General features: G+C 49.4%; 1 protein-coding gene across 5 annotated transcripts in view; it reads left to right on the top strand.

Annotated features, from left to right (window-relative positions):
• ATP2B4 (ATPase plasma membrane Ca2+ transporting 4) overlaps window positions 1-21344 on the top strand; it is a 107368-nt gene that overhangs the window by 57827 nt on the left and 28197 nt on the right. For all 5 annotated transcript variants that reach the window (XM_047753810.1, XM_047753812.1, XM_047753808.1 and 2 more), the window contains exons 3-12: window positions 6996-7193; window positions 7840-8097; window positions 8803-8928; window positions 9416-9541; window positions 10662-10697; window positions 12212-12373; window positions 16668-16882; window positions 17484-17726; window positions 18327-18568; window positions 20346-20577. In XM_047753810.1, coding sequence (XP_047609766.1) covers window positions 6996-7193; window positions 7840-8097; window positions 8803-8928; window positions 9416-9541; window positions 10662-10697; window positions 12212-12373; window positions 16668-16882; window positions 17484-17726; window positions 18327-18568; window positions 20346-20577 — 1838 coding nt within the window. The remainder of the gene's footprint in view (window positions 1-6995; window positions 7194-7839; window positions 8098-8802; window positions 8929-9415; window positions 9542-10661; window positions 10698-12211; window positions 12374-16667; window positions 16883-17483; window positions 17727-18326; window positions 18569-20345; window positions 20578-21344) is intronic.

Consider the following 21344-nt stretch of genomic DNA (forward strand, 5'->3'; position numbering starts at 1 on the left):
GGAGTTCCCTGTCTGGTTCGAGTTATATGCTTAGGGCTGAATTAGGCCAAATGTGTATGACAGCTACAGGCCTTCTCTTTCCCAGGCCAACCCCGGGCTCTGCGAATTTTCTATCCAGGTCCTCCTTGCCCAGAGCTAGGCTTCTGGCTTAGCTGGCATAATGCTGCCACACCGGGGCTGGAGAATCTGAAGGCAGGCCATCTGAGCCCAAGACCCCTTCCTGCTTTCTCCCCTTCCACCAAGCCCGGAACCTGGGGGGCTGTCTTCTTTTGGCAGCTCAGCAGAAATTCTCATGAATTTTGTTTTGCTTTCAACCTTCTTCTTGTTGCGTTGACCCGTCAGCTTGGGGTGGGAGCATTCCCCCCTCGGCTGAGGCAGATGTTGCTCCTGCCTGCCGTGGAAGTGGGGCTTTCGCTCTTTTTATTTAGCTCTGAGGTGTGAGCACTGGGGAGTGTGACATTGGCGGGGAGCGTGTGCATGCAGCATGGGAGAAGGTGGCCGAGCAGAGGGTGAGGAAGGCACTTCGGGGAGCTTTCTCTTCTCTCTGCCAGAGTCGGAGTGTTCAAAAAAAGGCATGCAGCAGATGGGAGTTCCTATCATGGCACAGCAGAAATGAATCCGACTAGGAACCATGAGGTCGCAGGTTCGATCCCTGGCCTCGCTCAGTGGGTTAAGGATCCGGTGTTGCCATGAGCTGTGGTGTAGGTCACAGATGCGGCTCAGATCTGGCATTGCTGTGACTGTGGTGTAGGCCGTCAGCTACAGCTCCGATTTGACCCCTAGCCTGGGAACCTCCATATGCCGCAAGTGCGGTCCTAAAAAGACAAAAGACAAAAAAAAAAAAAGGCGTGCAGCAGATAAACAGACACATTCCCTCAGGAGGCTGCCCACCTCGGCAGGGCTTTGGGACCGAAAGTGAGGAAGGGTGTTCTTTTCTATGTCTGTCATCCTCTGGCTGTGACCTTCAGGTGACTTCGTTTTCTCTAGGGACTGGAAAGCCAGCAGGTAGAAAGCCATGAGTGTATTCAGTTAGAAGTAGGAAAGCTGTCCGCATCCCCAAGGAGTGCAGTGGGTTAGCAGCAGGAGCTGGCGGAAGTCCATCCGTCCCTGGGTTGGTCTTAAGCCACTCTTCCCCTTTGCCCCTAACCCGGGGTTTTTAAGGTAGGACTTGAGATGGATTCTCCTGTCTGTTCTTCTCGTGTACCCAATAGGAGTGCCTTCAAACCTCTCCCTTGTGCTGTCTGTGTGGGAGAAGATTCTGCTGTTCCTTTGGCAAGGTATCATAACTCACACAGCTGGGAAGTCCCTCATAATGTCTAACCTAGCACCACCCTTTCTGGGCCCAGGCTGGCTCTGATAAGGAGTGCCTCTGGCGCCAGTCCTTGGCCTCCTAGGGAAGCTGGCCCTGGCCCTTCCCTGCTGGACCCAGGCCACTGAGGGCCTTTCCTCCTAAGCCCTGGGTCCCTGCACAGGCTTACTGCAGACACAGATTTTCCATTGCTGCCTCTTCCATCTCCAGCCAGCTGGGGCAGGGGCTGTGTGACTCCCCAGCGTGGGGTGGGGGTGATGACTTCACAGCCTGACATTCTTGTCACCTCTCCCAGCTCATGTGTTCAGTCTGGCTCTTATGGCCAGAAATCCTCCCAGTTTGGGTGGGGCTTTCTTGCTTATGTTCTTGGGGATAAAGTCTCCTCTCATTTTCTTGATGTATTTCTAGGGAAAATCCTTTTCCCATATTTCCAGCATTCTCTCTCTGCCAAGTCTCCCTTCCCCTCTTCAGGAAGCTGGGTATTGTGAAGCAACTGCAGAGACGAGGGACCAAAACCCCCCCTGGGCGGGACAAGTATTTATGTGAAATCACAGCTGCTGAGATCAAGGCCTGAAAGCCTCTCAGGGGCAGGAAAAGTTGGAATGGAAAGCCCAAAATTGGGGATTGGCCGAGCTCCCAGTCCCACATGGCTTTCCTGTGCCATGCCACATGTCAGAGAGGATTCCCAAGGCCACCATGCCAACAGCCCCAAACTGTGCCTCCCTGCCGCAAGGCAAGCTGGGAACTTGGGGCAGCCACTTGCCTTCTTAAGGTAGCTGTTGTAAGAGCTTAGCATGACTTAAGGTGGAGCAGAAAGAGGAGAGAAAATGGCAAAAAGGAAGTAAATGTGTGACTTTGAGGGCATCTAATTGAGAGCCTTTTTTTTTTTTTCCTCATAATGTATCTTGTTTCATTGGCTTGAGTCCAAAAAAGGCCAGTAATGTACCTTTTTATTTTTTCATAGTTTTTTATTTTATTTTTTTTTTTTATCTTTTTAGGGCCCCACCTGCAGCAGATGGAGGTTCCCAGGCTAAGTGTCGAATCAGAGCTGAAGCTGCAAGCCTATGCCACAGGCACAGCAACGCCAGATGCGAGCCGTGTCTGAGAACTACACCACAGCTCATGGCAATGCCGGATCCTTAACCCACTGAGTGAGGCCAGGAACCGAACCTGTGTCCTCATGGATGCTAGTCAGATTCGTTTCCGCTGAGCCATCATGGGAACTCTTGAACCTTTCATTGAATACAAAATTCATAAGTTGGATGCTGACAGACCTGGTGTCACCATCCCTGAGGACAGGAGAAAGACAGAACTAATTCATCCCAATTGTAAATAAAGAGCGGGAACAGGATGATTTGCCTAAGAGGTGCCAAGAAAAGTGGCATATGTGGACCTGCCCTGAGATGAATAAAGAAGGGTGACCAACCATCCCTGCTCGCTTGGGGCGGAGGGGATGTCCCAGGAGGCAGGAGCTTCAGTGCTAAAATCTGGAGAGTCCCAGGCAAAGCAAGACAAGTTAGCACACTAGAATGAAGCCTTGGCAGAATGCAGCTGCCTCCACATCCCCAGCCCCCTCTGTGTGGAAGCTGACATCCAGCTGCTTCCTGTGGAGCAGTATAGACTGTGCCACATACTTCCTTGAGTAGTTACAAAACCTCTCCAGGCCTTGGTTTGCTTAGCTGTGAAATGGGGTTAGTAGCAGCTCCCACACAGGACTTCGCAGTGTTTCAGTAAGATGCCTGGTGGAGTGTCTGGCACACTTATAATCGCATAAGTGGTAACCATCTTATTTATTGCTTATTCGTTCAGTTCATTCAACAAATTTGTATGCGTACTGTGGGGCAGGCACTGCTCTAGACTTCAGGAACAAAGACAAAAATCCTGCCCTGGTGGAGGGGGACAGGCAAACGTAGGATAAATAGATCATATAATCTATTAGGGAAGAAGACCCGTGGAGGGAAATAGTTGAGCAGGATAAGGGGATCGAATGTGCCGGAGCAGAGAAGTCCGCCTTGAATCCGATGGTCAGGATGGGCCTCACTAGGAAGGTGGCATTTGTACAAAGATCTGAAGGAGGGGAGAGCCATGAGCCCTGCCTAGTGAGGAGGAATCTGAGAAAAGAAACCACGGGGCAGGGCCCCTGAAATAGAAGTGTGTCTAGTGTGTGAGAAAGACTGGCAGAAAGGCTCGCTTGCTGGGATCCCAGTGAACAAGGGGAAAATGGTATGAGTTAAGGGGTGGGGGACTGGGGGCTCATAAAGGGCCTTGCAGGCCATCATAAGGTCTCCCGGACCCAGTTTCACTCCAAGTAAAAGCCACCAGAGGATTCTGAGTAGAGGAGTGTCATGGCTTGGCTTGAAAGAGATCATTCTGGGAGTTCCCATCGTGGCACGGCAGAAACGAATCTGACTAGGAACCATGAGGTTGCAGGTTTGATCCCTGGCCTCGCTCAGTGGCTTAAGGATCTGGTGTTGCTGTGAGCTGTGGTGTAGGTCGCAGATGTGGCTTGGATCTGATGTTGCTGTGGCTGTTGTGTAGGCAGGCAGCTGTAGCTCTGATTAGACCCCTAGCCTGGGAACCTCCATATGCCGCGGGTGCAGCCCTCAAAACAACAAAAAAAAGGGGGGGGGAGATCATTCCGGAAAGAGACCCGAGAACAGGAAAACAAGGGTGGAAGATAGCTGCCAGTAATTCAGGCAAGAGATGACCATGGCTTAGCCAGGATGGTAGCAGTGGAAAGAGAAAGTCAGGACTGCCTCGGATGGGGTGCTTTTAGCTGGATGATGTTGTCGTCGTTTTGGCTGTTAGGATGTCCTTTGCGATCATCTTCATTATCTGATGTCTTGGTTTTCCCTCATAGTCATCTCCTCACCCTGGTTAAGGGGGGAGCAGCATCTCCTCCCTTAACATTGCGAATCCTGCTGCCTTGAGAAACATCCCAGGTAGATTAACAAGTTATCAGAACTACAGTTTCCCTCCCGCAGGCCTGGCCCTCCAGCACGGCAGCTCCAAGCTGGCCCAGACATGCTGTCTCGGGGCTCTGGGAGAAAGAACCAGCAAGGCCCTGTCCCCTGGCCATGCTGCCTCTGCCTGCCTGGGGATCAAGATGCCCTGCCCAGAACTCTGTTCCCAGGCCCTGGCTTTTCTTTCCTGCTGAGAACTGACTTCTCAGAGCAGTGGAGGCCGGCAGCCTCTGGGAAGCAGCCCAATTTGCTTCTCGTGCTTTGGCCAAACCTGCCCCCCTGGGGGCTCTGCTGTGCCTCTCAGCTCTCCTGCACTGGGGTAGTACTTGGGCCCCGGGAGGCAGAAGACCCTGCATAAGAGCATCAGGTGCCACTCCCCTAGCCAGCTCCCTGTTGCCCTCTCCTGAGCACTAGCAAGTGGAAGTGGTCTCTAGTCCCAACTCCACCATTGCGGATGCCAGTTCACACCCCCACTTTACCTGAAGGTGGGGGTCCCCAGGTAGATTCTGAGTACCTCTCCTGATGTTTTGTTTGTTTGTTTGTTTGTTTGTTTAATGATTTTTATTTTTTCCATTATAGTTGGTTTATAGTGTTCTGTCATTTTTCTACTGTACAGCAATATGGCCCGTCACACATATCTACATTCTTTTTCTCACATTATCCTCCATCATGCTCCATCATAAGTGACCAGATATAGTTGGTTTTTGGTTTTAGGAGGGAGAAATGGACTCTGCCAACAATACTCCCCTGGGTACCTGTTTTCCCATTTTCAGCATCTTTGTCTGAGTGTCTTCCTTAGTTCTAACCCAAATCTCTCCCCGTGCCATTTAACACAGCATTCTTGGGTCCTATGCAGTGGACATGGAGAATAGCTGTTTGCCTTTCTGCTACGCCCCCATCTCCACCAGTGGAGTAGCCCTTCATGGACTAAGCCATTAACTAAGGTGTGAAGAAGTCCTCTGGCATCAGTCTCCCCATTTTCTCCTTGCAACTTCCAGTCATCTGCTTTTCTTGTACCTCCGTGCGAAGCTGGGTCAAGTGACCCATACTCTGATTCTAACCATCCTCAGCAGCTGATGTTTTCTCAAGACAAAGGTTGCCTTACCCCGCCCGTGGGGAGCCCATGGAACAGTAGTACAGCCAACAATGTCCAGTGCCAAAACCAGGGCTGATTTGCTACTGTGTGTCAACAACTTGGTAAATGCCACCTGGCTTTTAGTGACAAGCGTTCTCCCCTCTCCTGAAAGGATAACCCTCCTGGGGCCCAGCAGGAAGGCCTAAATATAATGAAGGCACTGAGAATAGTCTTGCCTAACTCTTTTTCTCTCTGGGAACATGGCTGGATACATGTGCATACTCCCACAGCTTGTATAATCATACATGTGTGTTAGTGGGGCATGTGCTGGTGGTAGTCAAGGGCTGAATTCTGTCTAACTCAGTAGTTTCACCTTTATTGTTTTCTTTTTTTTTTTTTTGGTCTTTTTTGCCATTTCTTGGGCCGCTCCTGTGGCATATGGAGGTTCCCAGGCTAGGGGTCGAATCGGAGCTGTAGCCACCGGCCTACACCAGTCACAGCAATGCCAGATCTGAGCCGCATCTGTGACCTACACCACAGCTCATGGCAACACCAGATCCTTAACCCATTGAGCAAGGCCAGGGATCGAACCCACAACCTCATGGTTCCTAGTCGGATTCGTTAACCACTGAGCCACGATGGGAACTCCCTATTGTTTTCTTTTTATTCAACCTGAATAGTATGCTTCTCTTAGTACTTTGTCTAAGTCGTACTTAGTACATCTCTAAGTATATAGTCTGTATAAGCAGTACTACCTCTTAGTGATGTGTGTGCGTGCTTCTGTGTGTGATAGAAAAGGATGGCCATGTGTGCTTAAAGGAGATGCCCAGAGTTAGAGTCTCGAAGCCTCTGCTTTGTTGATCTCCTAAAGCCACTGGAACTTGGAATCAGGACAATTGGTTGGGCTCTGTCTCTTCACCTCCAAATATGACCTTGAGCAGATAGCTTATTCTTTCTGGCCTTTGCGTATGAGCCAGTGGATGGAAGCCAGCTCTGTTTTTAAATCATGACCAGCACTTACATGTTAATGTGAGAGAAAAGTTTTGTATACGTCCCAGGAGATATTTTAATGTCTGTGTTCCTAGAGCTGAAGCCTAGAGCAAACTCAGTGAGGGGGAGATAAAGTTTTAGGCCTGGGTTCACTTACCCTAGAGACCAAGAAGAGTGAATGGCCCCTGTGACCAGCTTGTACTGGTTTCACACCCCACTGAGTCCAGTGCAAATTGAAGTTGTTGGTCACCCTACCTGGATCCTCATACTTGCACAGATCAGGAAGCAAGGGATCTTTTTTTTCTTTCTTTCTTTCTTTTTAGGGCTGCACCTGCTGCATATGGAGGTTCCCAGGCTAGGGGTCGAATTGCAGCTATTGCTGCTGCCGGCCTATACCCCAGCTCACGGCAACGCCAGATCCTTAACTCAAGGATCTGAGCGTTGCCTGAGCAAGGCCTGAGCAAGGCCAGGGATCGAACCTGCAAGGCCAGGGATCGAACCTGCAACCTCATGGTTCCTAATCGATTCATTTCCACTGTGCCATGATGGGAACTCTAAAAGGGATCTTTTTTAAAGTGACCTTTTAACTACCTTCGTCTGTCATTCATCTTTTTGCCTTTTTTCTTGCTCCTTCACCGCGCTTCTATCTCTTTTTCAGGTCTATCTGGGAACCCTGCAGATCTGGAGAAACGTAAACAAGTGTTTGGGCAGAACTTTATTCCCCCCAAAAAGCCCAAGACGTTCTTGGAATTAGTGTGGGAAGCCCTTCAAGATGTCACGCTCATCATCCTGGAGATAGCAGCCATCATCTCCCTGGTCCTGTCCTTCTACCGCCCCCCTGGGGAAGAAAATGAACGTGAGTGTCTTGAAGAGCCTAGCACCACCCTGATCTGGGTCCTTTCCATCACCACCCAAAAGCACCTAGTCTTGGTGTTGTCAAATTATAACTTAAAAATTTCCCCCGATTATCCAGAGGGGGTTCTCCAAAGGAAACTTAACAAGTAGCGAGTAAGCTAGTCTTCCAACCCATCCCGATTCCAGGGCCTTTTTCCCCTTCTCCCATCAAATCTTTGTTCGTAATGTCATGAATTTTCAACCCTCACTCGACCAACAAAGCCCCGAGTCTGAAAGTCCACCCTCCCCCCAGGTGTGTGACGTCACGGGAAGCAGCCTTGGGAGCTCCCATGCTGGGGGTCCTAAGTTCTTTATATGTGACTAGCCTGCAATGTGCATGGACATGTCTCATGCTATTTTGTCACGTGCTTCATCGGGGGTGAACATATATAGTTATATTGGTGAGGGGATGGTGACCAATCCTGCTGTCCTCAGCATCCTCAGAGGAAAGCCATTCTACCCAAGAGTTTTCTGTTATTCCCTTTCCCTGACTTTCTATCGGGGCGGCAGGGGGGAGGGCGGGGGAGGGTTGCAGAAGCACAAGCCTCCTTCTTAATGTCAGCAAAAGCCCGTGGTAACCCTTCCTCTCTCTCCTTTCCCTGGGCTAGAGTGTGGTCTAGCCGTAAGTAGCCCAGAAGACGAAGGAGAGGCAGAAGCCGGCTGGATTGAGGGGGCAGCCATCCTATTCTCAGTGATCATCGTGGTGCTAGTGACTGCCTTCAATGATTGGAGCAAAGAGAAACAGTTCCGGGGGCTGCAGAACCGCATTGAAAAGGAACAGAAATTCTCCGTTATCCGAAATGGTCACATCATCCAGCTCCCTGTGGCCGAGATCGTGGTGGGTGATATTGCCCAAATCAAATACGGTGAGAGCGCTGTTTCTTGTCCCTGTGCCACCCTCCCTATTTGAGGGTTAGGGCCTTTGCCAGTGTGGGGGAGCTGGGAATTGCCAAGGACCCAAAAAGACCCAAAGTTGTGTTAGCTTTTAGGTTAGAGTTTGAGGAGGTTGTGGGAAAGAAGTTCAAAGAAAGCAGTAAATAAACCTCTCCCCAAAGATTTAACCTTGTGTGTCTTAGGTTAAAAGTATGTAATATTCAGGGAGTTCCCTGTGGCTCACTAGTATCCATGAGGATGTGGGTTTGATCCCTGGCCTTACTCAGTAGGTTAAGGATCTAGCGTTGCCGTGAGCTATGGTGTAGGTCGCAGATGTGGCTCAGATCTGGCATTGCTGTGGCTGTGGCGTAGGCCAGCAACTGTAGCTCGGATTCGACCTCTAGCCTGGGAACTTCTATATGCCTCAAGTGTGGCCCTAAAAAATTAAAAAAGTAAAAAGTATGTAATATTCAGGCTATGGAAGTTAACTGTTTGAATACATAATACCTGGAGAAGAATGTTATCCCAGATTGTCAGAGCTGAAGTTGTCTTTCAAAGGCTCTGCAGATACTTTGTGGGCCATTGTCCTATAGGTGCGGCCCATGGGAGCAGCCCTGAGATGGGTTAGATGGTCCTCACCCTCCAGCAGGTTCTAACCTACCCTCTTGCCCTGTTGCTCCTTCCCTTCTGTGTACTAGGTGACCTGCTGCCCGCAGATGGGATCCTGATCCAGGGGAATGATCTCAAGATTGATGAGAGCTCTCTGACTGGTGAATCAGACCATGTCAAGAAATCCTTGGAAAGAGACCCCATGTTGCTCTCAGGTATGGCCCCTGGCTATGCCAGTTCCCATTCTGCCTCCCCCAGACAGACACAGAGATCATATCCAGACCTCGTTATCTCCTGGCCCTGCCCCATCTCCTGCCCCAAGTTCAATGGGGAAAGCAGCATATTAGTAGGTTGACTATAAGGATATCAGGCAACCTCAAAGAGGTTGTCTGCGAAGCCAGTGCTTTAGGGTCTGGGAAGGGCCCTGCTGGCCGGGCTTGGATGGTGGGAAAAGGATCCTTACCCTAAAGCAGTTAGACACATTGCTCTCCTCCCCCCTTTTGCTTGCTCTCAAGTTCATGTTTCACACTAAAGTTTGGCTGAGTATAAAAGCCACTTATTGGGAGTTCCCTGGTGGCACAGTGGGTTAAGGATCTCGTGTTGTCATTAGCATGGATTCTATCCCTGGCCTGGGAACTGCTCTATGCTGCAAAAAAAAAAAAAAAAAAGACCAACAGTTCTCCCATCTTCTTTCTCATATAGGGACTCATGTCATGGAAGGTTCTGGCCGAATGGTAGTGACTGCTGTGGGTATCAACTCTCAGACTGGAATCATCTTTACCCTCTTGGGGGCCAGTGAAGGGGAAGAAGGGGAGAAGAAGAAGAAAGGTAAAGGGGCTTTTGGGACGAGCATCCCTTTCCTCGCTCCCATCCGCATGGACAAACTAGCGAAGGGAGCAGATGTGGTTGGAGAGGACCTGGGTGGAAGAATCTGCTGGATGACGAGGGCTCGTATCCAAACCCCTTGCCGAGATAAGCTGTGCTCCCCACAGTGCGCTCCTAAAAATCAGATCCTGGCTCTAAGCTCCCAAACCAGGTTGCCTTTGAGCCTCGATTCCTGCATCTGTTGGTGGATTGTAAAGGAATGAGGTGGAGGGCCTGCCCCAAATGAGCTGGCGAGGGGCTCCGGCCCCAGACCCCGTCTGTGGAGTCCTCCAACCCTCCCCTCTTTCTTCCTCAGACATGGAGGATTATAAGCACCATCGAGGCTAAGGGAAAACCATCCGGGAGAAGAAACTGCTGAAACTACAGGCTGTTGGTGGAAGGGAGACGTGGCCAGGAGAGTGGGAATAGAGAGGGAATGTCCATCCAGGAGTTAGCTTTGTCTTTACCGTTCACTTGTTCCTGAAAGAAAAACAGAAGGCAAAAAAGATGCTAAAGCAAATCTACCCCTTTCCCTAAGCATTCCTCTTCCCTTGGCTCGTGGTCCATCTTGGGCAGTTGAGTGGAGGACAGTTAAGGAAAAGGAAATGAAACACATCTGCTCAGGAACTAGACTATTTCTGCAGCTGCTTGCAAGGGAGTCGGGAGGAGGCTTGCCTGGTGCTGGCGAACTGACATGGAGGCACCTTTCAGGGCCTTTGCCATCAGCCAGAAAAAGTCCAAACCTCTCACTTCCTAACCCCCACTGCCGTTCTCCAAGTGATGTGATGCAGGCCAGGAGAAAAGTGATATGACTCAGGCCAGCCGTGCTCTAGGAGAAGGCAGCTCGGAAGTGGTTGTGCATGCTTGTGGATGAGTGGTCTGGTCCAGATCCCAAGGAGGAGCCCCTCATAGATGTAAACGGAGATGCCAGCTTCCACTGCAGTCCCTGCCCTGCAACTCAGCCCCTTCGCTGTCGCCCGTTTGGGCTCTGAGCAGGACCAGTCAGATTAAGAGATCTGACTGTCTGATCTCTTAATAGTCACTTTGGGTCTCCACCCCACTTTTTTCTTTCTTGTTCAAACAGGTAAAAAACAAGGAGCCCCTGAAAATCGCAACAAAGGTAACCTCTCCACCCACTCATTTACCATTTCTACCTGCCACACTCAAACCAGACCTTTCCAGGCCATCTGCCTTCTCCCTTTTCCTCTCCATAAATCTGTTATCTGCTGCTGTGGCCTGGATCCCTTATCCCGAGGAAGGTGCAGAGATTTGGGGATGGTCGCAAGCTCCCAAACCCAATCGAAGATGGGACAACAGCACCCTCTGCTGTTGGCTCAGGGAACCTCATGTCAAAGTTTCTCTTGGGGGAGCAAATCTGCTCTTCCCAGGGTACTGAGCTCTTTGCCTCATTGCCCCAAACCGGATTTAAACACCACAAGGCATCAATTTCTGGGTTGGAAGGCTTCAGGGTGCGTATGGTGGAGGGAGTTGAGATGGGCAGTCCCTGCACCCTCCTCTTGCCAGCTTCCTCATCGGTGTCCTCTTCCGGTCTGGATTCCTTCTCTGCTCGTCTTCTCCAGGGTGGACAGAGCCCTTTCTACGTAACCTCTTTCCCCACCTCTTTCCTTGTTCTCTCCACAGTCTGTTTTCTTCCTCCAAATCTGATGTGTGTTTCTTTTTTGGTGGCCGTGTTTACATCCTGTCTCTGTCTTGTTTGTGAGTCTGACAACAGAGACAATAACATCTTAGGAAGGGCATCTAACCAAAGGGGTCAAGCTCTGCAGGGGTGAAGTTGGAGGGCTGTTGGAAACCAACAAGAACCACTCTCTTGAGACAGCTCCTAGAGATTTTTTTCCTTTTGTAACCCACGTCATGGTAGTCTTCAGAATAAAGTCATCACTTCGGCGAACCCAGGGCTCCACAGAAATAATTCTTTAATTTTAGATTCCTTGAACTCTTCTTTTTAAAGCAAAATGGATTTATGTCTGTCTTTATTCCTGCTTTCTCTTATTCCAGGGAGTCCCTCACACCAGCTTCTTCCCTTTCTCCCAGGTCCCACTCTGTATCCCCCTGCCTTCGTCAGACAGGGGAGATTTCCTTCCCCTGTCGTTCAGTTAACACAAGGGGGACCTGGGAGATAGCCTGTGTTCTGTGTTTCTTCCATGACAGTCTAGAGAGAGAGAGATGCACCTTTTAAAGAGCTGACTAGGACCCTGATGCTCTGGAAACATCTACAGCATCCCCCTTCGGCCCCTTTCTGAAGTAAAGACTCATTATTTTAAGCACTGAATTCCAGGAAGGATGGTTGTTGGTAACAGCACTTAGTGGCATGACTAATCCTCTTGCTGGAACAACGAACCTGGCCTGGGGCTCTGACGTAGTGCCAGGAAGCTGCCACTGAAGAGGAAATCCATGCCCCAAAAGTATCCATTTCACCTCTAGTTGTTCAGATATCATTCCCAAGGCCCTTATAGATGGTCGAAAGGCAAGTTCCCTGTCTGGCATGGAGTGAGGGTGGTCAGACCTGAAGTCAAGTCTCCAAGGTATATTCCAGGAATAAGACGGAGGGTTTGTTAGTTTCCACCTGCCTGCCACCTGGCCTGCTCACCTGTTCTGTTTGTGTGTACACTCTAGCAAAGACTCAGGATGGAGTGGCCTTGGAAATTCAGCCACTCAACAGCCAGGAGGGGATTGACAATGAGGAAAAGGAGAAAAAGGCTGCCAAGCTGCCCAAAAAGGAGAAGTCGGTGCTGCAAGGCAAGCTGACGCGCTTGGCTGTTCAGATTGGGAAAGCTGGTAAGTAGGGTGGAGCCCTCTCGGTGCTGTTCACCGGTGCTATTCTGGATCCTTGCTGCTTTGATTGTCTTCTTTCTACACCAACCAGGTCTAGGAGAAAGAAGCTGAAAATTGCCAGTGGCTAGTGCAATCTGGGTAGCTAAGTCCCTCCCTGTGACCATGTGGCCGTTCCCTTGGCTTTTGAAGAAAGAGATATTTTCCTATGTGTGAGGGTTAAAGGCCCAAACAAATGGGAAGTAAAGAACTGATAGTCCACAGGGGAGATTTATATCGGCAAGAAGGAAGTCTTTGGAGTTCCCGTCGTGGCTCAGTGGTTAACGAATCCAACTAGGAAACATGAGGTTGCGGGTTCCATCCCTGGCCTTGCTCAGTGGGTTAAGGATCTGGCGTTGCCGTGAGCTGTGGTGTAGGTTGCAGACGTGGCTTGGATCCCGCGTTGCTGTGGCTGTGGCTGTGGCTGGTGGCTGCAGCTCCTATTAGACCCCTAGCCTGGGAACCTCCATGCGCCGCAGGAGCAGCCCTAGAAAAGGCAAAAAGACGGGGAAAAAAAAAAGGAAGTCTTTAATAACTGCTCACCTGTTTCCTGTCTTGCCTCGTAAATTCCTGAAGGTTAGAGAAGGCTGCTCTTGGCTGAGGGCAATTCCCTAGCAAAGTAAGTAGTAGCATCTGGCCAGGCCCAGAGCAGTCAGTTCAAAATAAGGACTAGTGGGAAAAGGAAGGCAGTTGTTAAAGAAGCTCTTTTCAGAGCAGAGGTCACACAGGCACCCCTATGTATTGTCACAGGCAGTGGCTTCTCCTCCTCTCTCTCCCTTCTTTCTTTCCTTTTTTTTTTTTTTTCCCCTCCTTTTTAGGGCTGCACCTGTGACATATGGAAGCTCCTAGAGCAAGGGGTCAAATCGGAACTTCAGCTGCCAGCCTGTGCCACAGCCACAGGAATGCCATATCTAAGCCAAATCTGCAACCTATAGCACAGCTTGTAGCAGGGCCAGATCCTTAACCCACTGAGCAAGGCCAGGGATTGCATCTGCCTCCTCATGGATACTAGTCAGATTCTCTCTTTTTTTTTTTTTTTGCTTTTTAAGGCCACACCTACAGCATATGGAGGTTCCCAGGCTCCATGAAAATTAAATACAATTAAACATTTAGCTCCTCAGGTCCAATCAGGGCTACAGCTGCTGGCCTACACCACAGCCACAGCAATGTGGGATCTGAGCCATGTCTGCAACCTACACCACAGCTCATGACAATGCTGGATCCTTAACCCACTGAGCAAGGCTAGGGATCGAACCTGCAACCTCAGTGTTCCTAGTCAGGTTCTTAACCCACAGAGCCACAATGGGAACTCCACTAGTCAGGTTCTTAACCCACTGAGCTACAATAGGAACGCCTCTCTTCTTTCATTGGTGGGTTGGGGCAGGGGAATTGCAAGAGGGAACAAAAGAAAGATTGTCCGTTCAGTGAACACATCTCTTAAAGTACAGTCTTTTTGCACTGTTTAATTATTTCCTGACCCCACCTCTGTTATAATCAGAGTTTAGTCCAATACATTTTTCTGTGTGCTATTCACCTGGAATCTTGTTCAAGTGCTGACTCTGACTCCGGAGGTCTGGGGTGGGGCCTGAGATTCTGCATTTCTGACAAACCCCCAGGCTGTGCCAGTGCTGCTGCTCTGCTGAGCACACATTGAGCAAAAAGCTACCCTGTCCACTACTGCTGCCACTAATCATGTGTGGCCGCTTTGATTTGAATTAATGAAAATTAAATACAATTAAACATTTAGCTCCTCAGTCACATTAGCCTATTCCAGTTGGTCAATAACCACATGTGGCTAGTATTGGATACTGTATTGGATAGTGTGAACAGAGAACATTTTAAGCATCATGGGGAGTTACTGGGCAGCATTAGTCTAACCTACTCATTCAGTTCTAATATAAGCTAATTTTGACCACCATAAAATGATACATGGATCAGATGAATTGCAAGTGTGGAATCAAGTTACTGAGCCTGACATGTAGTTTTTGTTTTTTTTTTTTTTTTTTTCGTCTTTTTAGGGCTGCATCCACAGCAAATGGAAGTTCCCAGGCTAGGGGCTGAATGGGAGCCATAGCTTCTGGCCTACGCCACAGCCACAGCCACACCAGATCCTAGCCACTTCTGCGACCTGCACCACAGCTCACAGCAACACCTGATCCTTAACCCGCTGAGCAAGGTCAGGGATTGAACTTGCGTCCTCATTGGATGCTAGTCAGATTCATTTCCGCTGAGCCATGGCGGAAACTCCTGACACGTAGATTTGAAACATTAAATAGATCCTATCTAATCCCTCCTGTTGTGCTCCTACTTCCTGCCTCATGCTTTTCGGAGCACAAGCTACCTGAAGGCGAGCCACTGGTCTCTTCTGCTCAGTTCATGTATCAAGCTAGGCCAGAACTGGGGGAGGCAACGAGTTGTCTTGCACCACCCTCAGAGTGAATGCCTCCCTAAATTTTGCACCCCAGGTGCCTTACTTGCCTCGCCCTTTGGCCCTGAGCCTGATGAAGCAAAGTGCAAAAGAACACGCTTTCATTGATATAATCACTTCTCTTTTTATTTATTTATTTATTTTTATTTTTTTATTATTATTATTATTTTGTCTTTTTGCCATTTCTAGGGCTGCTCCCGCAGCATATGGAGGTTCCCAGGCTAGGGGTCTAATCAGAGCTGTAGCCGCGGGCCTACACCACAGCCACAGCAACGCGGGATCCGAGCCGCATCTGCAACCTATACCACAGCTCACGGCAATGCCAGATCCTTAACCCACTGAGCAAGACCAGGGATGGAACCCGCAACCTCATGTTTCCTAGTTGGATTCGTTAACCACTGAGCCATGACAGGAACTCCGACATAATCACTTCTAACGCTGCTCAGCTTCCCCTGAATCATGAGCCCTCAGGAAAAGCAAAGACACAGACCAAACTATGGAAGCAGAACACTCCCCTGATATTGTGCCACAGATCGGTACCAGTGTGCCTGCATATCGATCCCTTCAGCGGAGTAGCCAGGTAGCACCCAAGGCAGTTGGAGCCCCGAGGCCGGTTGACCGTGAGCAGATTCTTCTATTGTAGGATGTGTGGGACAACCAGCTATCCCAGTTTGCTTGAGACTTTCTCGATTTTAGCACTAAAAGGTCCACAGCCCAGGAAACTGCTGAGTCTCAAGCAAACCAGTGTGCCATATAATGCTCTGTGCCTTAGTCTCTTTATGAAAGAGGATGATAGGAGTAACTTATGTAGTTCCCATTGTGGCTCAGCAGGTTAAGAACCTGACTAGTATCCACAAGGATGCATGTTTGATCCCTGGCCTTGCTCAGGGGGTTAAGGATCCGGCATTGTCACAAGCTGTGGTGTAGGTCACAGATGCGGCTCATTTCTCGCTTTGCTGTGTCTGTGGCATAAGTCGGCAGCTGCAGCTCCAGTTCAGCCCCTAGGCTGGAAACTTCCATATACCATAGATACGGCCCCAAAAAACAAATAAGAGTACCTTATCTCACAAGGTTATTGTGAGGATTAAATCAACTAGTACCTGTGATGTGCTTGCCTAACTCATGGTAAGCCCTGTATTAATATTTGATAGTGCTATCACCGTCTGTTTACGCCATGTCAGGAGAAAGGTTGGGAAGCACCTTTCCAAGGGTGAGTCACATAGGTGACATGCTAACCCTGTAGGGGCATCACTATGAATAAGTTGTGAATTGCCCTACATTCTCAGGCTACCAGGAAAGAAGTCCAAATAGATAAATTACTGGGATATAGGCAACTACAGTCACTACATCATGATTTGTGGGAAGAAGGTAGTAGAATCATAGAATGTTGTTTTGGAAAACTAGACCAACCCCCTTATTCATTTATGAATGAGGAAATATGCCCCGAGAGAGTCAAAGACCAGTCCAAAGCCATGAGTCAAGTTAATGCAGTGCTGAGACTGGCACCTGTGTCTTTAAAACGCAAAGCCACGTCTCTCCCCTACACAATAATGTACAAGCATCAGAGAACGAATAGGAGTTTGGGGTATGACTTCCCGAAGATAGTTGTTTTGAAAATTGGTAGCAAATTGGCTGTGCTGATGGCATATGGAAGCTCCCAGGTCAGGGATGGAACTCATGCCACATGAGCTGCCCTGGCTACTACAGTGACAACGCCAGATCCCCAACCCGCTGCAACACAAGAGAACTCTGCAAAGGCCACAACTTAGTTATCCCTGGCCATAAGATGTAATAGCCTTGAGCCTGGATTCATGTGACTTGTATCCTGGACAGGTCTGATCATGTCTGCAATCACAGTTCTCATCCTGATTCTCTACTTCGTGATCGACAACTTTGTGATACAGCGCAGACCGTGGCTGGCAGAGTGTACCCCCATTTACGTGCAGTACTTTGTCAAGTTCTTCATCATCGGCATCACAGTGCTGGTGGTTGCTGTGCCAGAGGGGCTGCCACTGGCTGTCACCATTTCACTGGCTTACTCTGTGAAGGTGAGACTGGAACGACACTGCTTTTTCTTTCAGAACAGAGACCACAGGAGAGAGGGCCATGTAGCCTCTAGTGAAAGGATGAGCCACGCTTCATAAACTCTGGGTGATGCCTCCCAAGAGCAGAAAGCTCAGCACTGTAGGAAGGACCATCTGGATCAGTTACATCAACATTTAAGTAATGAGGGAATTACCATCATGGCTCGGTGGTTAATGAACCTGACCAGTATCCACGAGGATGTGGGTTCGATCCCTGGCCTCACTCAGTGGGTTAAGGATCCGGTGTTGCCGTGAGCTGTGGTATAGGTCACAGACTCGGCTCGGATCCCACGTTGTTGTGGCTGTGGTGTAGACTGGTGGCTATAGCTCTGTTTCAACCCCTAGCCTGGGAACCTCCATATGCCACAAATACGTCCCTAAAAAGCAAAAAAAAAATTTAGGTAACTAGAAGAATCTAAAAGGAGTTCACAAAAATGGTATCCTGCATTTTTATGTGGGACAAGGGAATTAAATGTGGAGAGATGCTGACTACAAAAGGGCCTTTGACCTATATTTGGGAAGGCTCAGTTGGTCCCTCTCAATTTTTTTCTCTTCTCCTTTGTAGAAAATGATGAAAGACAATAACCTGGTACGGCACTTGGATGCCTGTGAGACAATGGGCAATGCCACAGCCATTTGCTCTGATAAGACAGGCACCTTGACCATGAATCGCATGACTGTGGTACAGGCTTATATTGGAGACACCCGTTACCATCAGATCCCAAGCCCTGATGTCCTTGTGCCCAAGGTCCTGGACCTTATTGTCAATGGCATTTCTATCAACAGTGCCTATACATCCAAGATTCTGGTAAGCTCTTCCTTTGCCTAGACACTTACAACCGGTGGTTGGAGGGAACTGTGAATTTCCTCTTGCTTATTCTGCCTGGATTAGCATCCCACATCCCATTTCCCACAGAGAGAAAGTGTTGAAATAAGACCAACATGGGGTAAGACAGCAGCACCAACTCCAGGGCAACTAAAAAAATCCCTAAGCCCGTAGTTTCCTTTGTGGCTCAACGATTAATGAACCCAACTGGGATCCATGAGGACGTGGGTTCAATCCCTGGCCTCGCTCAGTGGGTTAAGGATCCATTGTTGCCGAGAGCTGTGGTGTAAATCTCATATGCTGCTCAGATCCCGCATTGCTGTGGCTGTGGTGCAGGCTGGCAGCCGCAGCTCTGACTGGACGCCTTAGCCTGGGAACCTCCATAAGTCACTGGTATAGCCCTAGAAAGACAAAAAAAAAAAAAAAAAAATCCCCAAGCCGCAGTCACCACTGACCTCTGTCTACCCCCACAGACTCTGGTGTATGTGCGAAAGCTTTCTAGGGGAGATCTTCCCTTCCTAGGTCCTTTCCCCCGCCTTCTGCCCCTTAGTCTATAGTCCCATGTGTGTTTTCTCCTCTCAGCCTCCAGAGAAGGAGGGCGGCCTGCCTCGGCAGGTGGGCAACAAAACCGAGTGTGCTCTGCTGGGCTTTGTCACGGACCTGAAGCAGGATTACCACGCTGTGCGCAGCGAGGTACCGGAGGAGAAGCTCTACAAAGTGTACACCTTCAACTCCGTGCGCAAGTCCATGAGCACCGTCATCGAGAAGCCCGGCGGCGGCTACCGCATGTACAGCAAGGGCGCTTCCGAGATCATCTTGCGCAAGTGAGCGCCCCTCCCCCACTTCTTCTTCCCGACAGGATCCTCCCCTCGGGAAGGTCTGGGTGCTGTGGCCCACGCTGAATCCACCTGGATGATGAACGAGCCCTGCTTCCAGGTGGTGACCTCAGGACTAACCTCTGAGCATTCATCCAGGCCAAGTTCAGTACCTTGGACGGCTGTCTTTATTTTTCACAATACAATTAGATGGATGCTGTCCTTACCCCCGTTTTACAGATGAGAAAACAGAGGGACAGGGAAGTTAAGGAATTTGCTCAAGGTGGTACAGCTAGCAGTGGCCCAGCCAATATTCAGACTTAGGCAAGCTAAGCTTCCATTTCTTACTCAGAATAAGAAATGGAAGCTTAGATTGCACCATCTCATAGGGTTACTCTGATTAAATGATTCAGGGTATGTCAATGCCTTGCACATAGCAAGTACTAGAAATGTTAGTTCTAGAGTTTCTGTCGGGGCTCAGTGGTTAACGAACCCGACTAGGAACCATGAGGATGCGGGTTTGATCCCTGTCCTCACCCAGTGGGTTAAGGATCCAGCATTGCCATGAGCTGTGGTGTAGGTTGCAGACATGGCTCGGATCTCACATTGCTGTGGCTCTGGCGTAGGCCAGAGGCTGCAGCTCTGATTGGACCCCTAGCCTAGGAACCTCCATATGCCGTGGGTATGGCCCTAAAAAGACAGGAAAGAAAGAAAGAAAAAGAGAGAGAAAGAAAGAAAAAGAGAAAGACATGTTAGTTCTATGTTCCCTTTTCCTTTCATTCTCAACGATTTTTTTTTTTTTTGTCTTATTAAGGCTGCACTCGCAGCATATGGAAGTTCCCAGGCCAGGGGTCGAGTTGGAGCTGAGGCTGCCAGCCTATGCCAAAGCCACAGCCATGCTGGATCCAAGCCACGTCTGCAGCCTACACCACAGCTCACAGCAATGCCTGATCCTTAACCCCTGAGTAAGGCCAGGGATCAAACCTGCATCTTCATGGATACTAATTGGGTTCTTAACCCGCTCAGCCACAATGGGTACTCCCATTCTCAATTCTGATCACAGGAAGTTGCAGAACTTAATCAAAGTGGCTAGACTATCCATGGGTCACTCAAAGTTGACATACATGGATATAGGGACAGTAGCTGAAAACCAGGGCCTCAGCTTGGCTTTAGCCACCTCCTTTCAGTCCACACATTCTTGTGGAGAACACCCTTCACATGGAGCACTCTAGATCCTGGGGATGGAGAAAGTCTCTCTACTTAGAGAAGCTCAAACGAGCAGGTGATCCACAATTGACTCTTGGTATTTCATTCACATAGGGGTAGGGACAGATGTCATGGAAAAATCACATGCTCTACCGGGAGTTCCCGTCATGGCTCAGTGGTTAACGGATCCGACTAGGAACCATGAGGTTGTGGGTTCAATCTCTGGCCTTGCTCAGTGGGTTAAGGATCCCGAGTTGCAGTGGCTGCGGTGTAGGTCAGCAACTACAGCTCCGATTAGACCCCTAGCCTGGGAACCTCCGTATGCCTCAGGTGCGGCCCTAGAAAAGACAAAAAGAAAAAGAAAAAAAGGAAAAATCACATGCTTTACCCCCCCTAACCTTATTATCTACCCGCCACCCCAACTTGGAAAAGGGACTCAGCTTTGGGTGATGGATAGAGATTTATGGCACCGAAGAATGTCTTTAGGAGCTGTGCAGAGTGGCCAGAATGTCTGTTAGTGACTGTGGAGGTGTGCCGGGTGGGAAGGGGGCTGCTGCTTTCTGACTGTGTGCCTCCCCAGGTGTAATCGAATCTTGGACAAGAAAGGGGAAGCAGTGCCATTCAAGAGTAAGGACCGAGATGAGATGGTACGCACTGTCATTGAGCCCATGGCCTGTGAGGGACTCCGGACCATCTGCTTAGCTTACCGGGATTTCAATGACGTAGAGCCCCTGTGGGACAACGAGAGCGAAATCCTCACTGAGCTGACCTGTATCGCAGTGGTGGGCATTGAGGACCCCGTGCGCCCAGAGGTGAGGCTTTGGCTTGGAAAAGGGGCTAGGAAACATGAACAGAAGTCTTCCAGGGGCCCCAGCCATTGCGCAGGCCCAGTATGACCTCATGAGAAGCCACCCGGGAGTCATGGGAACTGGGGCACTTGTTGTCTTCCCAGCTGTGACCTAAATAACTTAGGCAAGTTACCTAACTGCTTCTCATGTGCAGGGATAGATGTTTCTGTGCGTCCTGCTTCACGGAACTGCCGTGGCGTTCTAGCACTGAATTGGTAGGAAGTGGCATTCCTCTACTTCACTTTGTCAGAGGAGTGAGTAGCATAAGTTTTACTGGGCTTATTGTTTAGTACTTAAGAATAGTCAGGAGTAGAATTAACTGGGACACCAGCTTTGTTTCTAGCCATCCTCTTTCAGTCAGTGCATTCTTGTCAGGCACCCCTAACAAAGCTGGACACTCTTCTCAATATTAGGGCATTGAAAAAGTCTCTGCTTCTGAGAAGTTCAGGCCAGTGGACTAGCGATCGTCAAGACCCAGAGGCGTGAGAGGGTGTTGTGCATTTGGGAAACTTAAAAAAATTGATGTGGTTGGAGGACTTGTAGGGGGACGGAAGAGGATAAAAACCTCTGCTAGCAAGGAAGGCAGTGGCAAAATCTCAAAAGTCCAGACATGCCCTGCTAAGAAACTGAGATTGTAAGTGGGAGAGTAAGCTTTTACACCTGGCTCCTGAAGCAAGTCTCTCCTTCAATTCATGGCACAGTAAGGCAAATTCAAATGTGAGTGTTGTGGG

This window comes from Phacochoerus africanus, chromosome 11 (genome assembly GCF_016906955.1).
Source record: "Phacochoerus africanus isolate WHEZ1 chromosome 11, ROS_Pafr_v1, whole genome shotgun sequence".
NCBI lineage: Eukaryota > Metazoa > Chordata > Mammalia > Artiodactyla > Suidae > Phacochoerus > Phacochoerus africanus.